Source organism: Astatotilapia calliptera, chromosome 10 (assembly GCF_964374335.1).
Source record: "Astatotilapia calliptera chromosome 10, fAstCal68.1, whole genome shotgun sequence".
Classification (NCBI taxonomy): domain Eukaryota; kingdom Metazoa; phylum Chordata; class Actinopteri; order Cichliformes; family Cichlidae; genus Astatotilapia; species Astatotilapia calliptera.
The window spans coordinates 6554423-6577163 of NC_137431.1; the positions used below are offsets into that span (position 1 = coordinate 6554423).

Consider the following 22741-nt stretch of genomic DNA (forward strand, 5'->3'; position numbering starts at 1 on the left):
TTAAGTTCCCTACGAAGAAATCGGAGACAAATGAAACACTATATTAAAACATAACAGACCGGTCCAGTGAATTAAGACGTTCAGTGTAAGGCCTGATTCTAATGGAATTCATTCTCTTCATTCTCCAGTGCTGGTGCAAAAATTAAGAATTTGGCAAAGTAAACCATTGAACATGGGGGGTTCACTAACCCCTAACCCTAACCCTTCCTACTTTGAATTCATTTTTGTGTGATTTGGTGTTTATGCAGTATCTCAGAATGAAAAAAATAACTGTAAATTCAGACATGTCAGATTATGCTGAAAATAATTTTACCAAACAAGGGAAAGTAAATAGTTTTTAAAGGTAAAATGAAAAGTAGTCAAAAATGGCCAGTCGTACCCTGGGCTCCACTACCTTTGCATTGGTGAAAAATGTGCTGATGACAGTGCAGATTTATGACACTTTATGTAAATTTAAGTATGTAACCATCTGATTTTTTCTAATGAAAAATAGTGTGAAGCTGAAATTAGACTTGTATTTCTAACTGACTGACCTCGTGTTGTGTAGCTGTCTGTAATATACTTATTGGGGTATACATTTTTAGGCAAGGCAAGGCAAGTTTATTTATATAGCACAATTCAACAACAAGGTAATTCAAAGTGCTTTACAGAGACATTAAAAAACAAAAACAAATAAAAAGCATGATTTAAAATTGATTAAAAAAAACACTAGATAAAATCAGTAGTTAAAATGTAAGTTTTGAAATTTAAGCTTACAAGTGTGGATTTGGTGTTTTATTCAAATGCAGCTGGGAATAGGGGAGTCTTCAACCTGGATTTAAATAAACTGAGTGTTTCAGCTGATCTGAGGCTTTCTGGGAGTTTGTTCCAGATATATGGAGCATAAAAGCTGAATGCAGCTTCTCCATGTCTGGTTCTGACTCTGGGAACTGATAAAAAACCGGATCCAGATGACCTGAGGGATCTGGAAAGTTCATACTGGGTCAGGAGGTCACTGATGTATTTTGGTCCTAAACCATTCAGAGCTTTATAGACCAGCATCAGAACTTTAAAGTCTATCCTCTGACGGTCAGGCAGCCGGTGTGAAGACCTCAGGTGGTCCACTTCTTTGGTCTTAGTGAGGACTCGAGCAGCAGAATTCTGAATGAGCTGTAGTTGTCTGACTGATTTTTTGGTTAGACCTGTAAAGATGCTGTTACAGTAATCAAGCCTACTAAAGATGAATGCATGGACTAGTTTTTCCAGGTCCTGTTGAGACATCAGAGCTTTTATCCTTGATATATTCTTGAGGTGATAGTAAGCTGATTTTGTTATTGTCTTAATGTGTTTTTCTAAGTTTAGGTCTGCATCCATCACTACACCCAAATTTCTCGCCTGTTTTGTGGTTTTTAGGTGTATAGATTGAAGTTCTCTGGTGACCTGTAATCGTTTTTCTTTGGCACCAAAGACTATTACTTCAGTTTTTTTTTTTATGTAACATAAACGTTTAATTATGTGGTCTAAAGAAAATGAGAAAGTTACATACAGTGTTTATTGATGCATTTGATGTATTTCAACCATATTAAATACATAGTACAAAATGTAATGCCTGCTTATGTGTAAAACAATGGCCATTATCTTACCGTGCCATTACACAAGTAAATAACATAGCTCTTTCCTGCTTTTTGCGCCCCCTTCTCTTATGGGTTTTGCTCACGGCCTTCTGGGAGCCTTTTCTGTGGCCCGGGGTTAATTTTGCCGGCTCAGGCAGTTTCTCCGTCGCGTTGACTAAATCCCCAACACAGCACAGCTCAAAACACCGCCTCCTGCACAATCTCCTATTTATAGCATGTCTATGTAAATCTAAGCGTGCCGATCCTTCTTTAGGATTGGGCCATTGCTCATCCGAGGACCTGCATTGGTAAAGGATGTGGTGTGCCATTGGTTCGTGGAGTTCAGTTCCTTTCGTCCAATCGGAGAACGCTTTCTGGTTTATAGCGCTATATTCACGAATGCATTACGTAAAGCTCTAAGGGCGTCATTGTACGGTTGTTATACTGTTTACGTCGTCAATAGCCACATTATCAAGGATGTCTGGCAGAGGAAAGACCGGAGGCAAAGCCCGAGCAAAGGCCAAGTCCCGCTCCTCTCGAGCCGGACTCCAGTTCCCGGTGGGTCGAGTCCACAGGCTGCTGCGCAAAGGAAACTACGCGGAGCGGGTCGGCGCCGGGGCTCCCGTGTACCTTGCGGCCGTGCTGGAGTATCTGACTGCTGAGATCCTGGAGCTCGCAGGGAATGCGGCCAGGGACAACAAGAAGACCAGAATCATTCCCCGGCACCTCCAGCTGGCAGTACGAAACGACGAGGAGCTCAACAAGCTGCTGGGGGGAGTGACCATCGCCCAAGGAGGAGTGCTGCCCAACATTCAGGCTGTCCTCCTTCCCAAGAAGACGGAGAAACCGACCAAGAGCAAGTAAAAAACAGACAAAACAAACTGCCTAGAGGTCTGGATTCAGCCGGGACAAAAGGTTTCCCGTGGGGCCAGCCACTTTTTTTTTAATATATTTTTTTTGATAAACAACCTTTCGAACGGGGATGGTGTTGCTGTTTCTGCGTTATAACTTACAGTATCGGGACATTTTTATTGACTGTTGTTGCGTTTTTTGGCTCTGGAAAATGGAGGCACTCTGCGGGCTGGGTGGTGATGACGGCCATAGGGGGGAAAAAATCCATTCTTAAAGTGGACCAAGTATGGGCCGGAACATGTTTTAGTTTCGCAATGCTGCTACGTGCAAATGTGTTTTATTGTTTATGTCATGGTGTTTCAATAAAGAAATCTGTTAAGTCTTTATTTTTGTTGTTTTGCTGTTCGTCTCTTCGATGGAACAAACGACAGCTGAGCAGAAATGGCCTCTCTGGCTGTGGTGTTGTGTTCAGGGGTACTAAGTATTTTTTCCCCTCTCTCTTCATTTAGATTCTTCCTTTCACAAAAGAGATTGGCCTTCAGTGGAACAATGCGAGGTGTTTACAAGATTTCACATTGACTAATATGTCAAAGTAGGTTGCTATGAATTTGAGTTCACGTTACTGTAATAAACTAAAAATTTTGTTCTTTTATGATTCATGAACATTTTCTCCCGATTTAAACGGAAGATGTAAATTTCTTGACCCTCCTGTGCTTGAAGTCCTCGTGTGTATGCTGTTGTTCATAAACGCATTAACAAATACACATAGTACACTTGGACTTTGCCAGTATTAGTTCTGCAAGGGCCATTTGAATTGAAAGTGAATGCATTTTCTCAATAATACGTACAATGTTTTCAATGTCTGTTTTTAAAATAACCAAAAATGAGAATCAGAAGGATCCTGTAGTTAGCCATATGCTGTTTACAAAGGCTTGGCACGGAGTGTTTAGCTGTTTCATTGCAGCAGGGTATATGTTAACTGTTACTTGGCTCAATATTATTGTCATTAGTATTCATGGAAAACATTTAATGTTATTACCAACATATTCCACTTAAGCTTACAAATATAATGAATGTTTATTACACAAACACAAATTAAAAAATGAAACCTGCCTTGGTCATAATTTAATCTTCAGGGTCCAAACATTTCATAAACTGCACATATAGATGTTTTCTTTGTGGTGAGTCATATATTACACATTCAATACAACAGCCAACCAACATAGTGTGTTGGAAAATGGTTACAGTTACATGCTGACAACAACACTACTGTGACTGATATTGACATACCAGAATTTTCTGTCTGCATATTCTTTTAGCAGATAACCATAAATATTAAAATAAATTGAAGTGAAAACCACGAACAAACACAATATTAATTTGAGCTTTTAATTAGTTCCATATCCATTCATATCTGCTTGGCTCTCTTCCAGTCAGCTGATGACCTCATTGCCCTTGTCCAAGATCTTTTGCTTGTCAGCTGAAGCGCAACAAAGATTGTGTCTCGTGACACAGGATGTGATGTGAAAATCGCTACGTGACACAAGAGCATAAAACCAGCCTTGGAGTGGGTACGGCAGTGTACTCTGGGCATTGGTCTGAAGTGTAAGACTTTCTATGTGGTTTTGACAAATCAGAGCCACAAACCTGACCTGTAGTCTGTTTCCCACCTGATAAAGATCCTGGAGAGAATTATCCTCAGACACCTCCAACTTCTGGTGAATTTCATTTACTGTCCTGGTATTTGTGTGGGAGATACTTTATGCAATGCCATTTTTTGTTGTTTTTTTCCACAAAGTGTGGAAAAAAAACTGCCCTGGGATTTCTGGCCACCAGGGGTGATTTATATATATTCTTAAACCCCTCAGCCAGCCTCAGTTCTTAATGTAATAATCCTAATGACAGGAGGATTCATGTCACCTTTCACTTTGTTTCAGTTTTTGAATGAGCAGCCTCAATAATTACAAACCAAGCCACTTTTAAAATCTTTTCCTTAATTTAGTTGTAAAGGTACATATATTAAACATACACAGTATGGTAAATCAGGGACTATGCAGTTCAACCCCAGTTCAGCCTTACTAAGACACTTACAAAAACTGAGGAACATATACATTACTCTTCAAAGTGTCTTAAAATTACAAACAAAAATATTTTTATTAAGTTTAGGAATACAGGAATCGTTTCCATCTCCCATTCCAAATTTTATTCTTGGTTCCACCCTGATTTCTTTTGCATTATTCAGAGTACAGAGAAGGATATAGCAGACCCAAACCCCTTACTCCCGTGTTCTAACAGGAAAAATGGTGCAAACATGTGCACCACACTGTTATGTAAACAAAAAGCTAAACACTTCTACTAGCAGCTTATATGAAGACTCTGAAAGCACTCAGTGTGACTGGCATCATAAAACAACATCGAAGCACTTGTCAAAAGCTTTATTAGCATCAGTAGAAAACGTCTTTGAAATCCAGCCATATCATGACAGCAGGAGGCAGATGCGTGAACTCACTGTTGAACTGTTAAATCATCACCATTTGGGAGCTCAGTATTTATCTTGTTTTGTCTGCACACACGGGGGCAGTCCACTATCAAAACTAAGGGCCACATAAAGGACACTACCATGTGAATATCTGTAAGTGCTGCTGGTGGATAACTTGTCGGAACATTTACCAATAAATAAAATGTCCATTGAGTAGCAGAATTTTAGGAAAAATGTTTTTAAAAAAAAGAAAAAAAAAAGAAATAAGCGAGTTGTCCCTGAAGGGCAGGATCCCACCCTCTGAACATTACACTGGATGTTTCTGATAACATTGGATTCAGAATTTTAGCTGAAAAACATAGGGGCTTCCTCTACATTATGTGTAGTTAAAGTTTCAATAAATTAACACATTTTTCATTCTTATAGTTTTACATATGCTTAATATACTAGATGACACTTTTGGCAGCAATTTAAAGGGCCAAAGGAATTATAGGTTGGTGCAAAAACAAGAACACTGTATCCGCTGTGACTGTAACCAAAACTGTTAAGTGCTGCACTAACTTGGTTTGTATATCCACCAACTTAAAACATCAAATATTGTTATTAAAGACATTGTAAACTAGCCAAACAGCTCCCTCTGGATTAGCATTGATAAGATAATGGTGAAAAGGCATTTTGTCAGGAAGAATGCAGTCTGGGGCTTGATTCATGTGAAACTACTTCTCATTTATAGAATCCATGAAGATGAAACACTCAAGTGGAGACAAGGAGCAGAAAAATGTCCAGTTCCTATTCACCGTGTGTCCAGAGGTTCAACAAATGAGTCAACGAGACAAAAAAAACAAAAAACAAAACAAAAAAAACAGTCTGAGAGAGAAGCTGAACATTTAGACACTGTCAATAAATATTTTTTCTTCTACAGTTCCAGCTGTTATAATTCATCCTCTATGTGGTTTTCAGGTTGGGTTCTCTCCAGTTTTCCTGGAAAAAAGGACAGAGATCGGAACCATAAATATGCAAAACAGTAAAAGCTCCACTATGACCATGTTCTCTCTGCAAGCTGGAGATACAGTGGTGAGTGAGTGAAATTATATTTTTAGGTGTTGAAGTCTGCCGGAGGTGTCTCAAGCCAGCCGATAGATATAGTCTCACCAGCGGGTCCCAAATCTATCCCGGGTTCTACTCGGGAGACACCCACCTCAGCTTGGTTCTTGGTCAAAGTTTGTATACATGTGGTCACAGGTGGATCATTAGTTAATCAACTACATTTGATTAGGAGGATCTGACTGCTACTTTGGCTTCCAGTTTCTATGGAAGCAGTAAGATTGTCAAACCATTAATTGGCTCCATTAACTAACACTAATTAACAGGTGTGGTGTACAAACCTGTAGTTGCGGATTCTTCTTTAGGTTGTGACTGGCTGTCGAGAGTACTCTCAGTGGATGGGGTTTCATCAGATGGTATCTCTTCTGAACTTCCTGTATCTAAATTTAAGAAAAAAAAAGATATAATGAAGTTCTTTTAATACACTTCTAATTAGTTTAACAGAATAATGGGGAAAGAATGTGTGTTTTTCTGTTTGACCCACCACTCTTGGTGTCTGTGCTTTCCTCTATAGGAGGGCTGACATTTTCTTCAGCTGTGCTGTTAGCCTTGCTGCTTTTATCTGTGCTTGTACTGTTTTTGGCTTTGGGTTTAGGCTTGGCAAACTTGGCCTTGTTAAACAAGTAGTTGACCTCTCGCTCAAGAAGAGTCCGTTTGGACTCTATGTCTTTGGACAACAAGACCGGTCGCTCTTTTGGAGAGCGTTTCTCCTGCTCTGCTGTCGTCTCGTTCTTCCACACCTAAAGCAAGCAGAGATGACTTCACACACGAAGCTCAGTTATAAACATAGCAACAAATTCAGCCCATGTGAACAGGCATGTAAAGTCTGGGCGAGAAACCCTGGATTTCTCTCAAGAGGAAAGGCTTTTCAGATACACAGGCTTTCAGGCAAGAAAAAGCTTGTCACCACCTACCATTGTTTCATTGATGACTTTTTCTAGCATGTTTAGCTCGACGTCAGTAAAGATCTGATCATCTTCTGGGATCAGCCTCGCACTCCTTTAAGAGAACAAAAACTCAGTCAACGACTGGCTCATGACTAACTTTACATTTCCTTCCTTCTAACCACTTACTTTAAGAAGAAACTGGAGCTATTGAGCAGGCTTTCCAGGCGGGCCAGGTGCTCCGGCCACTTGCGTCGTTCGTCAACCCTGAAAAACATGTCCTTGCACAGGCTCTTCAGCTGAAAGAGTTTTTCTCTCAGCTGTTTGGTGGTGGCAGCATAGCCATCCTCATCCATCCACTCAGACACCTCTTTCAGCTTGGCTGAGATCTGTTCCTGCTCCTCCTCGGTTACCACCTGCTGGTAATCCTCCTGGTACAGCTTGTCCTGGAAAAAGAGCATACTGAACCCTTACATGGGGAAAAAGAATTTAATTTCTTATTTTGTTGTATATTTGTTTTTAACTTTGAAATTTTCACTCTAGTCCTAGTTCCCGGTTGCTTCAGAGCAGGGGTGTCAAACGTACAGCCTGGGTGCCACATAGTTTCATATGTCAGTTATTAATCGCTGGTATACAAGTCTTTAGGTCTGCTGAGAATCCATGCAAGTGGGGGTGGGACTTTATTTTGATGGACACACCATGTGCCCAGTCAGACTCAAAGTCAGACTGGGATCATACCATTATGTGAAAGAAGGAGGGGCAGACATTCTGAAGACAGCAAGTATAGTAGTACCAGCCAGGTACACAGAGAGATGGGGGGCCAGATTTAAATGCAAGCGTGTTGGGAAAAAGTGAAGAAACAAGCAAAAACATAAAATTAGCAGCATCTGGTTGCATGTCAATGATACAGAGTGCCTGAGTGTCTAAGTGAGTCTTCATAGGCCTGAATGTGCGCTTGAAGTTATTTGGAATTCCTAACTTGCGCGATCTGTGCTCACCGCACACAGACACAAATGGACTTGTAACTGTATTTACAGTTTTTCTTAATGATTAAAACTTCCCATATGGCCATTCGCACTAAACAAAGTAATTGAGCAATATCAAATCAAATCAAATCAAATCACTTTTATTGTCACATCACATGTGAAGGCACACTGGCACAGCACATGCGAGTGAAATTCTTGTGTGCGAGCCCCACAAGCAACAGAGATGTGCAAACACAACAACACAAACGAGCAAAATACAAGAATGGCCAACCTGAAACTAATAAATATATGTACAATATATAATAGTGTATGCATTTCTGGATGTGTATACTAAATATTTTCCTACGTGTGTGTGTGTGTGTGTGTGTGTGTGTGTGTGTGTGTGTGTGTGTGTGTGTGTGTGTACACATTTTTACAAATTAAATAGTAAAAAAAAAAAAAAAAAAAAAAAAAAAAAAAAAAAATAATAATAATAATAATAATAATAATAATAATAATAATAAAATATATAAAATATACAGAGTTGAATATGTGCAAAACAAGTGGCAAAACAAGTTAATAAACAATTAACTTATTGAAACTCAATGCTACCCAGTACTGGGGGCGAGAGGGAGAACATTAGGTTAAACGGAATGTTCCATATCTCTATATATTTAAATATAGACGTGTGGTATCCACAGAAACTTCAAAATCTCAGCAACAAAACCATTTCAACAACCACCAAACAGGTAAAACACCAAACGATTAAAGAGCAGGAGATTCCATAAAAAGACGTAAACACGATCCACATGTCTGTTTACCGGTGCTGTAAGCTGACATCTCACAGATTCTGAAACTGCAGGTTTCATCATTTTTAGACCAAAATTCACTGAACCAGCAGCAAAGGATGCCAATTTGGCATAATTTGTGAAACACTGCTTGCAAAAGCTATGTCTCTAATAAAACCTTTCTAACTTTGTGAAAAACAGACTATAGAAATTTCAAGTTTTTTTTTTCCACAACTACAGTTAAAAAAACAAAAAACAAAAAACAAAGCTGGGCAGCCTCTGGGCAGTGAGCTACCAGAACTTTTTCATGCTGGCAGATTTCTACCTTTGTCACAGCAGCTTTTTCTTCATTATGCAGAAAAACAATTAAACATGTAACTTCTTTACACTGACAGTGACGAGAGTTTCACTGGTCCGGCCTGCTTAAGATCGAAGTGAGCTACATGTGGCCCACCATGTAAAATGAGTCTGACACCCATGCTTTAGGGTTAATACAGAAACTTGAAATAACCTCTTGTGTACATTCATGCATGTGTCTGTTTTCTCACTTAATGCTTTATTTTTAAGAGTGCCTGTTCCTTATGCTTTACTTTTAGTTTTGCTTCCCTTTCAGCCATATGTCCCTCTCCCCCGCTGTCACACGTTCTATGTATTTAGAGTCTTGTTCTTTGTCTGAATGCCAGTTCATGTGGACCCACTGTGTTGTTTCTATAGATTATAATTCTGCCTGCCTGTGTTCGTGTCCTATATTTGAGCTCTCACTCCTCACACTCCACCTAATGACTGTACACTCTGCTCAGAATGGACCCAGTGGACGCAGCATCCGAGGAGTTTCAAAATCAGTTTCTCATTCTCCTGGGATGGTGGCTATGTTCCTTCTGCATGGGCTGCAAGGAAGAAGTGGGGCAAAGAATTAGCATCCTGCTACGCTCCTGCCCCCAGCAGATATTGCCAAAATGGTAAGAGGAATTTGTTTTCATTCTTTTATCCCTGTTGCTGTAAGAGCGGCCCTGCACTCAAGCTTTGTCATTGTCAGCCATCACCTTCACATCTCAAAAGACACAACAGCACTCTGCTTGGCATCTTAAAACCCATCTATATGCTTTATCATGACACAGTCTTAGTCTATTTTTTACCTTGTTTAACTTCTTTTTTTTAGTTTTTGTTTACCTTATGTTTTTATTTTGTTGTAAGGTGACCTTGAGGGTCTTTAATAAGGCTACCACAAACGATTAGTTGACTAGTCGCCTTATTTTTTCTGAAAATGATGTGCCGCGGTTCTCGCTCTAGCGAGCATTGACTCCGTTGGAGGAGTCTACAAATTTGGACAGCCTTCGTCACATCGCTGTGACGTAATAGGCCTTGGGAGGATGCAGCCCCCACTGTGTCCAAATTTAGGGGCCACATCCTTCAGCTTCAAACAAGACATCACATATTTGCAAAAATGCTCCGACGTTTTTGGAGACGTCTGTTACCCACCAGCTCAATAGCTAGTCAGGGCGAGAACAGCGAACTCCCGGCACATCATTTTCAAACTCCCCGCGGTCTTTCGCTACTCAGGTTAAACATGAAATATAAGTCACTTAGATAACCTAAAAATGTTATTGTTTGGCTTTTTTCAGTATTTTATTTCTTTGTGAGTAAATCGGTTTGGCTGAGATTACAGCTGAACAAACGTCAAACGGAAAACTGATTAAACAGAAGTGTGAGATGATCGAGAATTTACGCAAATGTCCTGTTATATTTTAGATAGCAAGGAGCAGACGGCTGAGTTTATTAACCCTTTAAAGCCGGTCGGAGCGGGCACGCTCCGTTTTGCATAACTATTTTTAAATCCCGGTAGCACTGCAACCACGTAAGCTAGCGCAATAATTTTTTTTGCATATGAAACCGGAGGAGTTGTACTTACATCTTATGCCATCAGCTTGTCCTAAGTCAGAGTTTCCTTCCACATATAGCTTTGCAAAAACTGAATAAAAAGCACTTGCAGCCAGAGATGGGCAGTAACGCGTTACTTGTAACGAGTTACTGTAATCCGATTACTTTTTCGAGTAACGAGTAAAGTAAGGGATTACCATTGCAAAAACAGTAATTAGATTACTGTTACTTTCCCGTAAGCACACTGCGTTACTAAAACCGTGATTTTCTTGCGAGAGTGTCTCATGACAGTGACGTAAGCGAGTGCGACGTTTGTGGCAACAGCTGTGTGCAGATGAACAATGGATAATATATCGAGTGCGGGAGAGAGTATGAGTGTGCAGCGTTTAAAGCGTGGAAGTACTGACCTTACTTTGAGTTTGATTCCATAAAAAGTGACAAAAACATTAGCGTCCGCTGATCACTGCGTGGGAAGAAAACTTCTTTTTACAGCGAAAAAAACCCCCTTAACTTCTGAGCAAGCACCTAGTGCCCTACGATGTAATGTGAAATTCAGAGAGAAACTCGCGGATTCTTCAACTGACCGCTGTGGCACACCTGCACCCTAACCTCCGCCTACGCCACTCCTGCTTTATAGGTGAGAATAGAGCAACAGAACCGCTAGTCTTTGATTTTATATATTTTCTGCTGTGTTTTACTTGCATTTATTTGAAAGAGTGAGTGTAAACACAAAAAAATATTTTATTTTATGTGCTGGAATGTGCAAAAATTAGGTTTAAATGTTAAACAAATTTCTTCCAGTCAGTGAATGTTGCATATAATTTAATTTTTGCTTGATGCATAAAGTTAAAAGATTAAAACTAATAAAACAAGTTTAAAAAAAGAGACTTTTCCATTTGATTACATTTTGTATGATGGATTATGCAGAAAAAGTAGAATGTAGAAAGTAGATCTATCGCTTTATCACCTCTTCAGGTTGTAAATCGTGTTTTTAAAAAGTAACTAAGTAACTAAGTAATTAATTACTTTTGAAAATAAGTAATCAGTAAAGTAACGGGATTACTTTTTGGGGGAAGTAATCAGTAATTAGTTACTGATTACTTTTTTCAAGTAACTTGACCAACACTGCTTGCAGCAACAAAAACATAATATTCCAGGAACACTTTGCCGATCCGATCAGCTGTTTGTAACACTTCCTACGTCCATCAGCGCGAACTATCGCATGTCCGCCATGTCCTGCCCGAAACCAGAAGTGACGTCATTTTGCGGAAATGTAGTTTTTTACCATCAGGGCCTCATGAGCCTATACTGGTGTTTTTAAAAATTATGTTTGACTTTATGACTTTCTGTGTCGTTTCTGGGATGCTTAGGACTCAGAGTTTCATAGCCACACCCCTGCACTCAAACCCTGCCTATCAACAAGCCATTCACCTCACCACTAACCAGCTCTTCACCACCACTGCTGCCTCCCTCCCAGTCTAGAGAGTGATGTTCTCAACAGCAGAAGCAAAACCATCAGTCCATGAACTACAACATCACTTCCAGCAAGCTTTCTTCAGCCCTTCCGGACCTAGCTCAGTATCAGAAGGTCCAAAAGCTAACATGTTTTCAGCCTTCATGTCGCCATTCCCTAACACAAAAAAGTTTGGAATCAAAGTTCCTGGGTGATGGCCAGGGAGAGGGAGGGCTGGGGTATTTCTGTGTGAATGTCAGATAGAAAACACTTGCAGTAAATAAATAAACATAAACAGGTACACACAGGATGTTCATGTTGTTTACCTGTGTCTCAAATATAAAAGCTTCCAAGCTGTTGAGTGTTTTCTCTCGTTCCTGTTTGGCCAGATCTCGGTCTGTCAAATCCTGCAGTCTGAAATCACACAAAGACTCCTTTAGCTGAGAAAACCAGGAAACCAAAACAGAAAATAAATGAAAATCAAGCTGTACTTTTTCTTAGAGGATGTCAGGTCATCGGCCGTGGGATCAACAATGTCATTGATAAGGAGTTCCAGTGTGATTTCTTCAGAGATTTTGCTCTTTTTCTGAGGTCTGGCCTTCTTCTCCACCTCAGTGTTTACAGATTTGTCTCCGTCTTTTTCCTCCTTCGCCGGGAGACAGATGGGTAATATCAATAACAGCTTTGTGAAGGCTAATCTCTCATGAATATACATTTTCACCAAACACTACACAAAATTTTAAAAAGGTGCACAGGCAGATAAATGTCAGCATTTGAATTCAGACCGAGGCATTTCACAGAGTATTATAAATGAAGCTCTTACCTTGGCCTCGGTCGTGCTTCCTGCCTCTTTGGCTTTTTCTTGGTTTTTGTCTTCACTTGAATTCTTCTCTGAATCACTGGGTTTCTCACTGGTAGCCTTGTCTTTGTGATTCTCATCCTTGCTGTCCTCATCCTTGCTGTCCTTCCCAGATTCTGGAGGTACTTCCTCCTCATCCTAGGCACAACAAATCAAGAGCCAATGCCATGCCGACCCTTTGCTCAGTGTTGGACAACCATTTATGTTCTTTATATAATGGTAAAGTTAAATCACACTTGGCAAGAACGTATTAACATTCCTAGACCAGCATGTATTGCTTTTTATAGGTGACGTTACCTGAACAGGTTCAGTTACATTTGGAGCAGGTTCTGACGATCCTCCTCCAAACAAAGTGGAAATGGTGTTACCGAGTTCTGGAAGACAGCAAATCGTTCCCTCAGTTAAATACGACAACTCACACGCTCTACAATATAGGCCATTGCAAAAGTACATACGATGTCAAATCAATCAAAACGAGCAGAACTTCCTGTGTGCTGCATAACAGAAGTAGTGAAACATAAGTGAGTGGGAAAAAAAAAAAGGAGTTAATGATGGACAAGAGCAGTGAGTCGCCAAGGAACGAGGGTTCTCATCTACAGGTGTTTGCAGTTATTCTATAACAGACTTTAGGTCACTCAATAAAAGTAAACGTATTAATTTTTATCTTAACATCAAAAATATTTAAGATGATTAACTTTTTAATTAAAAATGACCTGGCTGCTGGAGTGCATAAACTCCTCTGCTATGACTGCAACTGATAAAGCTGGTCTTAGCGCTAATAATTTTGAACAGTTACTGTTACTGACACCAAAGGAGTCCGAGCTGTGACTAAATACTAGCTATCACATTAGCATAATGAGCAAATAAGGCAGGAAGCAGAAAGTAAAGGGCACAGAGCCTTAATCAACTTATGTGCTAAACATCAGCAAGAATCCAACAATTTAACTTCTCTGTCAAGCTACATTTTTCTACTTTGTAGTAGAGAGCTTTTTATGTAACAGTATCAGATGCTTGTGTCAGCTTTAACTGGATGTCTGGCTGCAGTCAAAGTTTCATCACAAGATATCAGTCTGGGGTTAGTCCCCTCATGTTAGCAGTATGAGTTGAGAATGGATTCAAGCACTGGCTCATGTTTGCAAGAAACCTACTAGTTAATGTTGATTCCTCCTCTTTCTCCTCTACCACAGTCTCAAAGACAGACTCCACCTGTGTATGAAAATGACATTTTTTTAAACATTGGTTTGCTTAAATATCACAAAGTTTTTCCATTAACACTGAAAGCTGTTATGTGAGCATGGAACGTCAATCCTCCCATGTTTGGATTTCACATTTGGAGTCCAATGTTTTGGCTTGAAATTCATCAATCCTAATTACCAACATTACAGCCAAAGATTAAAAAAAAGGAAATCCACAAGCACAGTTATCTTCTTTTAATAGTAGTTGCAAATGATAGTACAGTAGTGAAATGCTTTGTTGAAACTCTGCCAGGAGGAGAAGGCAGAACTTGAATAAGTGACTGTCGTGAGGCAGCTCATGTTAGTTTAACTGACCCGGTCTAGCAGGAGCACTCCACTTTCATCCATGTTGAAGTGGGCTTTAATTCCTTTCGACTCTGCATCTGCATGCTTCTGAAAACTACTCCCCACTCCAGACAGCTTGACTGTGGTCAGGTTCAGAGAGCCGAACACACTGTGACACACGAGCAAGAAGCACACAGTTTTGCCTTACACTTGCATCCAATTAAAGCGTGAGGGCACACACTGATGGGATGGAATACATTTAAATATCTTCTTTTTATCGGGTTTTGCCATAAACTGTTAAAATGAACCTCATTTCATAGTATTTTTCAAAGAGTTCCAACCTGAGGTCTTCCTGACTGAGGAAGCTGAGGTCACCGTAGTTGATGTTGAAAACAAAGTCATCGTTGTAACGGTTGAATGTAATGACCTTGCGCTGGGGGTAGGTTGCCATCCTCTGGAACAGGATGCGTTTGTTATGTTTCAAGGTTTTGACACTTTCCTCCTCCTCCACCTCCCGGGTAAACTCCACCTAATACAATGAGATGTCACGCAGTCAGTGTTGACATGGATTTTACTCCGAATTTCCCATTACTCTAATCAGACTAATCAAAGCTCAGTTAAGTATGATTGTACTCATGATGCACTCAGTTTGAGGCAGCAGAGGACCTGAATGCTGACCTGAATGGGGAAAACAGCTGCATCTCGAACCAAGAAAGGTTTGACCTTAAAAGCCTTGCTCAGGGCAGCGGCCTGGTACACTGCACCCATGGCTGCTGCCTCATCTGCATTGATGTTCTTCCCCAGTTCCTCTCTGCACGTAGAGAAAACAAACTTAGTATAGTTTGGAAAATTAAAATTTTGAGAATGATGGAAACATCTCTATGGACAACACTTACTTGCCCACAGCTTTAAGGAGCACTTCCTGGACCTTTGGCACACGAGTGGAGCCTCCTACTAAAATCACCTGCTCAATATCCTCCTGTTGTCACAAACATAAAACGTCTAATAGTCTGGTGATGACAGAACTTCTAATTCTGTTGTTGTATCCCATGTTTGGAGCCAAATCCGCCCACATCCTGTCACGTTGAGCATACTGACCAGTTTCATCTCTGCAGCAGTCAGGGCATCCTGCACTGGCCGAGGCACTCTTTCAAACAGATCGGCACACAGTTCTTCAAACTCACTCCTGGTCACCTTAGCTTTGAAGTCAATGTCATCCATCAAACCTTCCACCTGGGTAATTTAAAAAAAGAAAAAAGATAAAGTAAGAAAGTGCAAGATTTCTGCGAGTTTAAGAGTGCAGTGTGGATTTCAGATTTTGAGATTCTGGCAAAGCGTTTTCATGTGTTGCAGTTTATCACAGTGACTTTAGCTACAACATAGACCATTACAATGACATACGCAACCGGTAAGACGGAGTGAGTGCTTGAAGTTCCTGTCTCTGGACTCACCTGGGCCATGAAGTCTACATTTGCACTCAGCACAGTCTTGAGCCTCTGAGCTTCTTTGAGAAGCTTGGCCATAGCCCGGTGATTTTCCCGCACATCTTTCTTGCTCTTCTTTTGCTCATTGAACAGTCTGGCCAGGTGGTCACGAAGTCGCAGGTCCATCTCAAAGCCCCCCAAACCCCGATCAAACCTTAAGTTAGAACACATTTGCACACTTTAGTCTGGATGGATGTAAAGTAGGCAGTTATTTTATAGAGCAAATTACAATTTAATAGTTTTAATACTGACCAACAAATACAAAACCCTTTCTAGTTAGTAACAGCTACAACATGATAAACAAGCAAACGCATGAAGCACCAGCTCCCTGTATTCCAACTCCTGCCACTGCGGTGTCAGAGAACTTCTGCAGATGGCAGATATACTGGAAATCAGAGGCGTACAATGGAAACAGTACTGTCCTGTTTCCATGCAGCAGATAAGTAACAGCCATACCTACTCTATACTTCGACACCAAACTCGCTCATCTATGTCTTTTTGGACTTTGTAAGGTAAAAACCTTACAATATCACAGAAAAACTGAACAATCAGACGAATCCCTGTGAGCAAGCACTTTAGCGTCATGGGGAAGGAAAAACTTCCCACTGATGCCAAATAAACAGGTGGTTATTAACGTTAAGTGAAAGTAAAATGATCAGAAGTATGAATGCAGTATTTCATATACAGTATACAGTCAAAAACTATACCCAGATAGCTTACTGGACTGTACATAGAACGTGTATCTTTGTTAAGATAATAAAATAAGAGGCAAGTTTTGTGTCTGCACTTGGCATTCTTGTTATAGCTGCAACTTAGACTGTGATCAGGCTTATAGAATAAGAGAGCCAACAAAAAATATTTTGTAATCTCTGAATTACATTTTAAGCAGGTAGTTTATAACACAGTTTAACATCCTTTGAACAAACAAACTAGTGAGTAAGATGACCACTGTACATTTTATACATATCCCTGTAGATTTTGTACGCATCTCCATACAATTTTTGTTACCTGTATATACGAACTTCAGTTGCTTATGTATAGAGGACCATTTTGTGTCTTCTTTTTATATTTTATATTCCCCTTGCTATAAGAGCTGTGTAACACCGAAATTTCTTATCCGTGGGATAATAAAGGTTTATTCTATTCTACTCTAGTTCCAAACTCCTTTAGTTTAGGTATATCCAAGTTTTTTTCTTGTTCGACCATTATCAGAATCAACTCTAATATCTGCTTCTCTGTCAGTGGCAGTGCCGCTGCATGGATCAATGGACTCACCCAACACCTCGGATCTGTAACTGGGGCTGAGTCCCGGACTCCTTGGTTTTGACAGTCTGATAGGTAACGATTGTGGCAGTGGTGCTGCCAGAGCCCATATCATAAAACATCACATGCTGGAAGGGAACGAGATCAGGCTTTCAGCAGTTTGTAATCACTCATCACATTTTTAAACAACATCAAATATCACCTCTGATCAATCAGCCCTGTAGTCAGACATTTTCTGAGATTAATAAAGTTTTATGAAATAAATGAAATCAAATCAAATGGAAAGGGAATTTTCCAGACTGCAAGTTGTCATATAATTGGAGATAGAGCAGGGCGATATGGCCAAAAATATTTATCACGATATATATTTGAAAATTTGCGATAACGATATAACCGACGATATAATTGATGCGAGAAAATACAACTCCACAACATTACTAGCGCAAAAAGACAACCTTCCATTTATTTTCACTTAAACAAGAAGCTGGTTTTTATGTATATTAAAGCTTTATAAAAATGTAACAGTGCAAATTCAAATTCCTTGCTGAAAGTTTAACCAAAAGGCATTTCCAGTAGAAATGGGCTGACATATCCTGAGCATAACCATGTATAATATCCACTGAAGTTAAAAAGAGGTGCTTTGCAACATTAAACTGCAGTGTGCAGTACGCATTTTTCGGACCATAAGGTGCACGGGATTATAAGGCACACTAAGCGAAAAAAAGCAGTCAGATAAATCAAACTTTATTAAACTCATTCTTCTTGCTTCCTCCACTTCTGTACCATTGATTCATTAATGTTGAATTCTCTGGCAGCTGCTCTATTCCCATGTTGTTGCAGTATATTAATGACTAACCTCGTATTGTGGATGGATTATCTCAGTTGTTCTCCTGACTGAAGTTTGGTCCGTTTACAGCATCCTGCCATGCGATTGCATTTGTCTCTAACCATGAAGAACCTTCACGTTAACTTTTATAAGTGGAAAAGTGTTAGTGTTCGTCCTCCAGCTTCACTGTTTATGTTATGCTAACATAGCTGTGTCGCTAGCGATCACGTAGCACATCATTATATACCAGCTAGCCCAACTTCAGTAACCCTACAAACGTCACTGCTGTTTAGTTTCCTGTCTTCATTTATGTTGGAAGTGATAGCAGAGCTGTACGTTTGATTTTTTTCAGAAATCTCTCAGTCAGAACATGTAATATCATGCTTAGGTAACTAGCGAAACTAGCGAGCTAACTTCCGCTAGCTTCCTGCTAACTTCTAACTCCGTTAAATGTAATAACTTTTGTTTTCATGGATGCCTGGAAGTTAAACTTTATAGTTACACCTGGTAAAGCAGCAATGCTGATCGTTTTATTAAAGATGAAAGAATTTAGACAGTTTTTAACTCTAAGTGATGCTGCAGTGTTGCATACGGAGTTTAGGACCCAGATTACTCCCAGATTTAAGAGCATCTTAGTCCGACAAATACGACAATAACAACGGCCGCTTGCATGTTCTGCAAAAAAATGTGCTTTGTTGTGTATCTGACGGACAAACACCAAACCAGTTCCACATCACGGAAGTTGCACCATTTTTACAAACCAATTCTGGTTCATCTATTTCACTCAACAATCGGCCATGTGCGTATGAAAACAAAGGCACTGCGCATGCGCGTTTTACTCCCATTCTATCGCGATATTTCATTTTCCTATCGTTGCCTAACATTATACCGGTATTACCGTGAACGGTATAATATGGCCCAGCCCTAATTGGAGATGTTGCTAAATCTAGTGTACCTAAAAGCTAAAGCATGAGAGACGAATCTGACATGATCACGACACAATACAAGCTCCAATCTGAGGAATAAGGATCTTTCTGCAAGTGAGGAAAACTCCAATTGCTGAATGTAGGAAGATCTACTCGAAGAGTAGTTGTTGATTATGATTGCTTATTTGCAGTGTCCGCAGAGATCGCCAGTTGGTAGTCCACGTATGTAAAATGTGTTGGTAGGATGAGAGTTAATGCATGTATTTAGGTATGAAGCTTGAACCTTTACCTTAGCTGTGCTGTCAATATCTTTCCTCCTGAAGACCCCATAGTTTAAGGCCACGGCCGTGTTGTCATTGATGAGCTGAAGGACCTTTAGACCTGCAATGTGTGCAGCATGCAGGACTGCCCTGCGCTCTGCCTGGTTGAAGAAGGCTGGGACAGTGATCACTGCATCTTTGATTGTCTGTTCTGTGAATTGAAGAGAATGTTTTTATTTTTTAATATGTCCTGAACATATGTGAACATGCCTCACAATGATACATCATCTGCGTCAAGCAAACTAACCTGCAAAGTCCTGAGCCAGTCCACGAGAGTAATTAAGGACCATCCCCAAGAGCTCCTCTGGTGTGTACTGCATTTCTCTGACAGAAACATAATACACTTAGGTGAGCCTCACTAGGAGAGTGTTGTGTTTCTGGTAATAACCGATTAATAACATCGGTAAAATTCTGGACTGATGTGTTAGGCCAGGGGTGGGCAACTCCAGGCCTCAAGGGCCGGTGTCCCTGCAGGTTTTAGATGTGTCCTTAAACCAACACAGCTGATTTAAATGGCTAAATTAGCTTCTCAACATGTCCTGAAGTTCTCCAGAGGCCTGGTAATGAGCTAATCATTTTATTCAGGTGTGTTGACCCAGGGTGAGATCTAAAACCTGCAGGACACCGGCCCTCGAGGCCTGGAATTGCCCACCCCTGTGTTAGGCAGAACTCTCAACAACAAAACACAAAATCAGGTAATAATTTCTGGAGGAATGGCATTGACCAGTGAAATTCCAGAGATCCAAGAATCAATGTCAAAGCTGTGAAGCCACACAGGTAGCACACAATAACACACTTTTGGTGTTTACTTTACATCTGTTCCTAGTGTATACAGATTTTGTAATATGAATATGCGTGAATGTGTAGTGAATAAATAAAAACAAGGTAGCATATAAAGAGGCTCACTCTGAGTTTTTAAAGTGGACAGTGCCTCTCACTGGGTCCTCCTGCAGATGGTGTTCAGGAAAACGTTTCTGGTAGAGTGCCACCTGGAGGTTCTCATGCTTTTTACCCAGGAGGCTTTGGAGATGTCTATAAACACTTTTGGGGTTCTTGACGGACTGAAATGTGGTACAAAGCATGGAAACATTAACAGCATACATGGCAATATCTGAATATGCAGTTGTGATTTAGCCGATTAAGTCAATTCTGGAAATTTTAGAAGAAGTCTTACTACTCCCATTGCACTGTCTCCAAAAAGTCTCTCGTTCTCCTTGAGACATACAACTGTGGGTGTTTTCCTCCTCGACTCCCTGATGGAAAAGACAATACATACAATGGTAGCAACGCATGCTTTTCTTCTATTTTTGAGCATATACAAGAAATAAGGAACGCAATGGTGCCATTTTCTCTATTTGGGAATGTGCTCTCACTTGTTTAGAACAATCTCCATTGGCACGCCAGGTTTAACTATTGCTATTTTCATCCACTCGCTGCCCAGGTCAACTGACATGACAGCCACGGTCACTGGAGACAAAAAGATCAATTGTTAAGTAAAGCAGGCAGACAGCTAACACCTACCTACAGTGTACTTTTTCTATTCCACTGCATGTGTTCATCAATGAGACCATGTTTCAAACTGTGCTGCTTTTAACAGTAACCTATGGTTACTGTTAACCTTAAGTACCAGAAGAAAAGTCAAGCTAAATTATTATGTTACCTATGTGAGAAGGGAACATTGCCAGAACAAGACAGAAGAGAGCAGCCGGCACCAGCTTTCTACCCTCCATCACTAGCTGTAAAAATCAGAAAAGGGAAACATTTTAGTAAAAAAATAAAGGCATTAGCAGAACTGATATATACCCTAGCTGGTCCTAACAAGTATCCTCACATAAGCTTTAAGATGTTCTTTTGCTCATTTATCCTATACTTTTCTTGAACGTTTTTCAACTGTAGAGTATATGTCTTGATAAAACAGACTTCGTTTTATCTGCTGTGTGTCGGTTTTTAAACAACTGTCCAAAAGTTTTAATGTGTCCTCGCCTGGTGATGACCTTGGCTTAAGGATATGAAAAACATGTATTGCACCTGATTCCACCTACTTAGGCATACACTATTCTGAACACGTGGCATTAATAGCATTATCAAACAGTGTGCTGAAGCCACAGCTTCAGATCCACACAAGTACCTGCACAATGCTTTTGTTAAAGGGAGAAAACAAAAAGGAACACGAATAGAAACTTCTAGTACCCATCGAGATATGACACATGAATGAAAAACGGATGTACACCAGAAAGCCTTACTTTTTCATTTTATTACATATTAATACGCCACCGCTTTTTTAGCTTTTCCGAACCTCTATACGTGCTGGCTAACGATAAGATGACCAACACGCTCCTGACCATTACAGAGCCAGGTGAGATACACACCAGTAAACGGTCTACTCAAGTACAGCTGGACCAGAAGTGTACGCTCTAAACAAAAGTACCGATACGCTGATACAAAGACCACTAACAGAAGTTGAAGGCTACAGTTAGCTAGTATACTGTCTGCAAAACCATCACTATAAAAGCATACATTTATCGATATAATGCTACAGCGCTAGCATTGAATCAGTCTTCAGTCGGCACAAATAAAAGTGAAAGACACCAACATACTGTGCTTTTCCAGGCGGGTTATGAGGTTAGTTTCTCGGTTGGTATCTTTATTCAGAGCTTCTTTGTTGTCACACTCGGTAGTTTTGGTTCCCCTTATCACCGGCTTGTTCTCAGTTGTCGGGCCCGGAACGCGGCGTCACCTCATTGGATCCACTGAAGCCGCGACCGGGAGAAAAACTGTGGTCAAGTTACTTAAAACCAAGTATACTGTAACCGGTTACCTTTTGGGATGAAAACCAATCGAAGACTGACGATAAAGCGACCGAGCGCAAGTTATTAGTTTTTCCCTACAGTTGATTGAATTGGAAATAAAGAACACATTTATATTTATATATTAAAATTGTTATCATTGACATTTTCTAATTTCGCAGGGGGGGTCGTATAAAGTTGGTGTTATTGATTAAAGGAGCTGAACTAGTTATGTGCTCTTGTTATGAAGGAGACACCTCTAAGCTTCCGGTAATTACTTTCCACCGTCTTGACGACTGGTCCCAATGTAAGGCTAGAGCCTGCCCACCGTGTTCCACGCACTGCTTAGTGATTGGTCCACGCGAAATCCTGAACCCAAATCTCGATCCCATTGCTACACGTCAACATAGTGGGCGTATCCGGAATGACGCAATTTCCAGGTAAAGCGTGAGCACGCCACGTGCCTCCATGGAATAAACTGTTTTATTGACAAAAGTGAGGACATTTTTGTCAATTTTTTAATAAACTTTATGTTGTTTGCTCTCACAATGGCTGTTTTAATGTCTTCATGTGTGATTTTAATATATACCCTATAGAAATCCGCATGCATGCATGGAAGTCAGTTGCAAATTACTACCTGATGTAGGAAATAGAATTAGTGGTTTATAAGGTGCTTGTGTACAAAAGCTGCGTGCCAAGTCCAAACGATGAACACTTCAAAGCGAACAACATACATCTACATACTCAGAATGCCATAAACAG

At 40.2% G+C, this 22741-nt stretch overlaps 2 protein-coding genes across 2 annotated transcripts; one reads left to right on the forward strand and one right to left on the reverse strand.

Annotated features, from left to right (window-relative positions):
- The first annotated feature begins 1829 nt into the window (after positions 1-1829).
- On the forward strand, positions 1830-2830 carry h2ax1 (H2A.X variant histone family member 1). The gene has a single exon (XM_026181657.2). It carries the CDS (start codon positions 2070-2072, stop codon positions 2454-2456), a length of 387 nt encoding a protein of 128 aa, XP_026037442.1. The 5' UTR covers positions 1830-2069; the 3' UTR covers positions 2457-2830.
- A 2034-nt stretch (positions 2831-4864) lies between these two features.
- On the reverse strand, positions 4865-21936 carry hyou1 (hypoxia up-regulated 1). Its single transcript, XM_026181656.2, has 24 exons — positions 21791-21936; positions 20854-20929; positions 20567-20660; positions 20368-20446; positions 20100-20254; positions 19441-19517; positions 19163-19344; positions 17134-17249; positions 15826-16012; positions 15473-15607; positions 15271-15353; positions 15053-15185; positions 14716-14903; positions 14405-14543; positions 14003-14060; positions 13152-13228; positions 12819-12992; positions 12487-12641; positions 12322-12409; positions 7101-7357; positions 6942-7026; positions 6512-6767; positions 6309-6407; positions 4865-5904 (listed from the first exon to the last, which is right to left on the reverse strand). Exons 2-24 carry the CDS (start codon positions 20921-20923, stop codon positions 5855-5857), a joined length of 2937 nt encoding a protein of 978 aa, XP_026037441.1. The 5' UTR covers positions 20924-20929; positions 21791-21936; the 3' UTR covers positions 4865-5854.
- Positions 21937-22741: the final 805 nt, after the last annotated feature.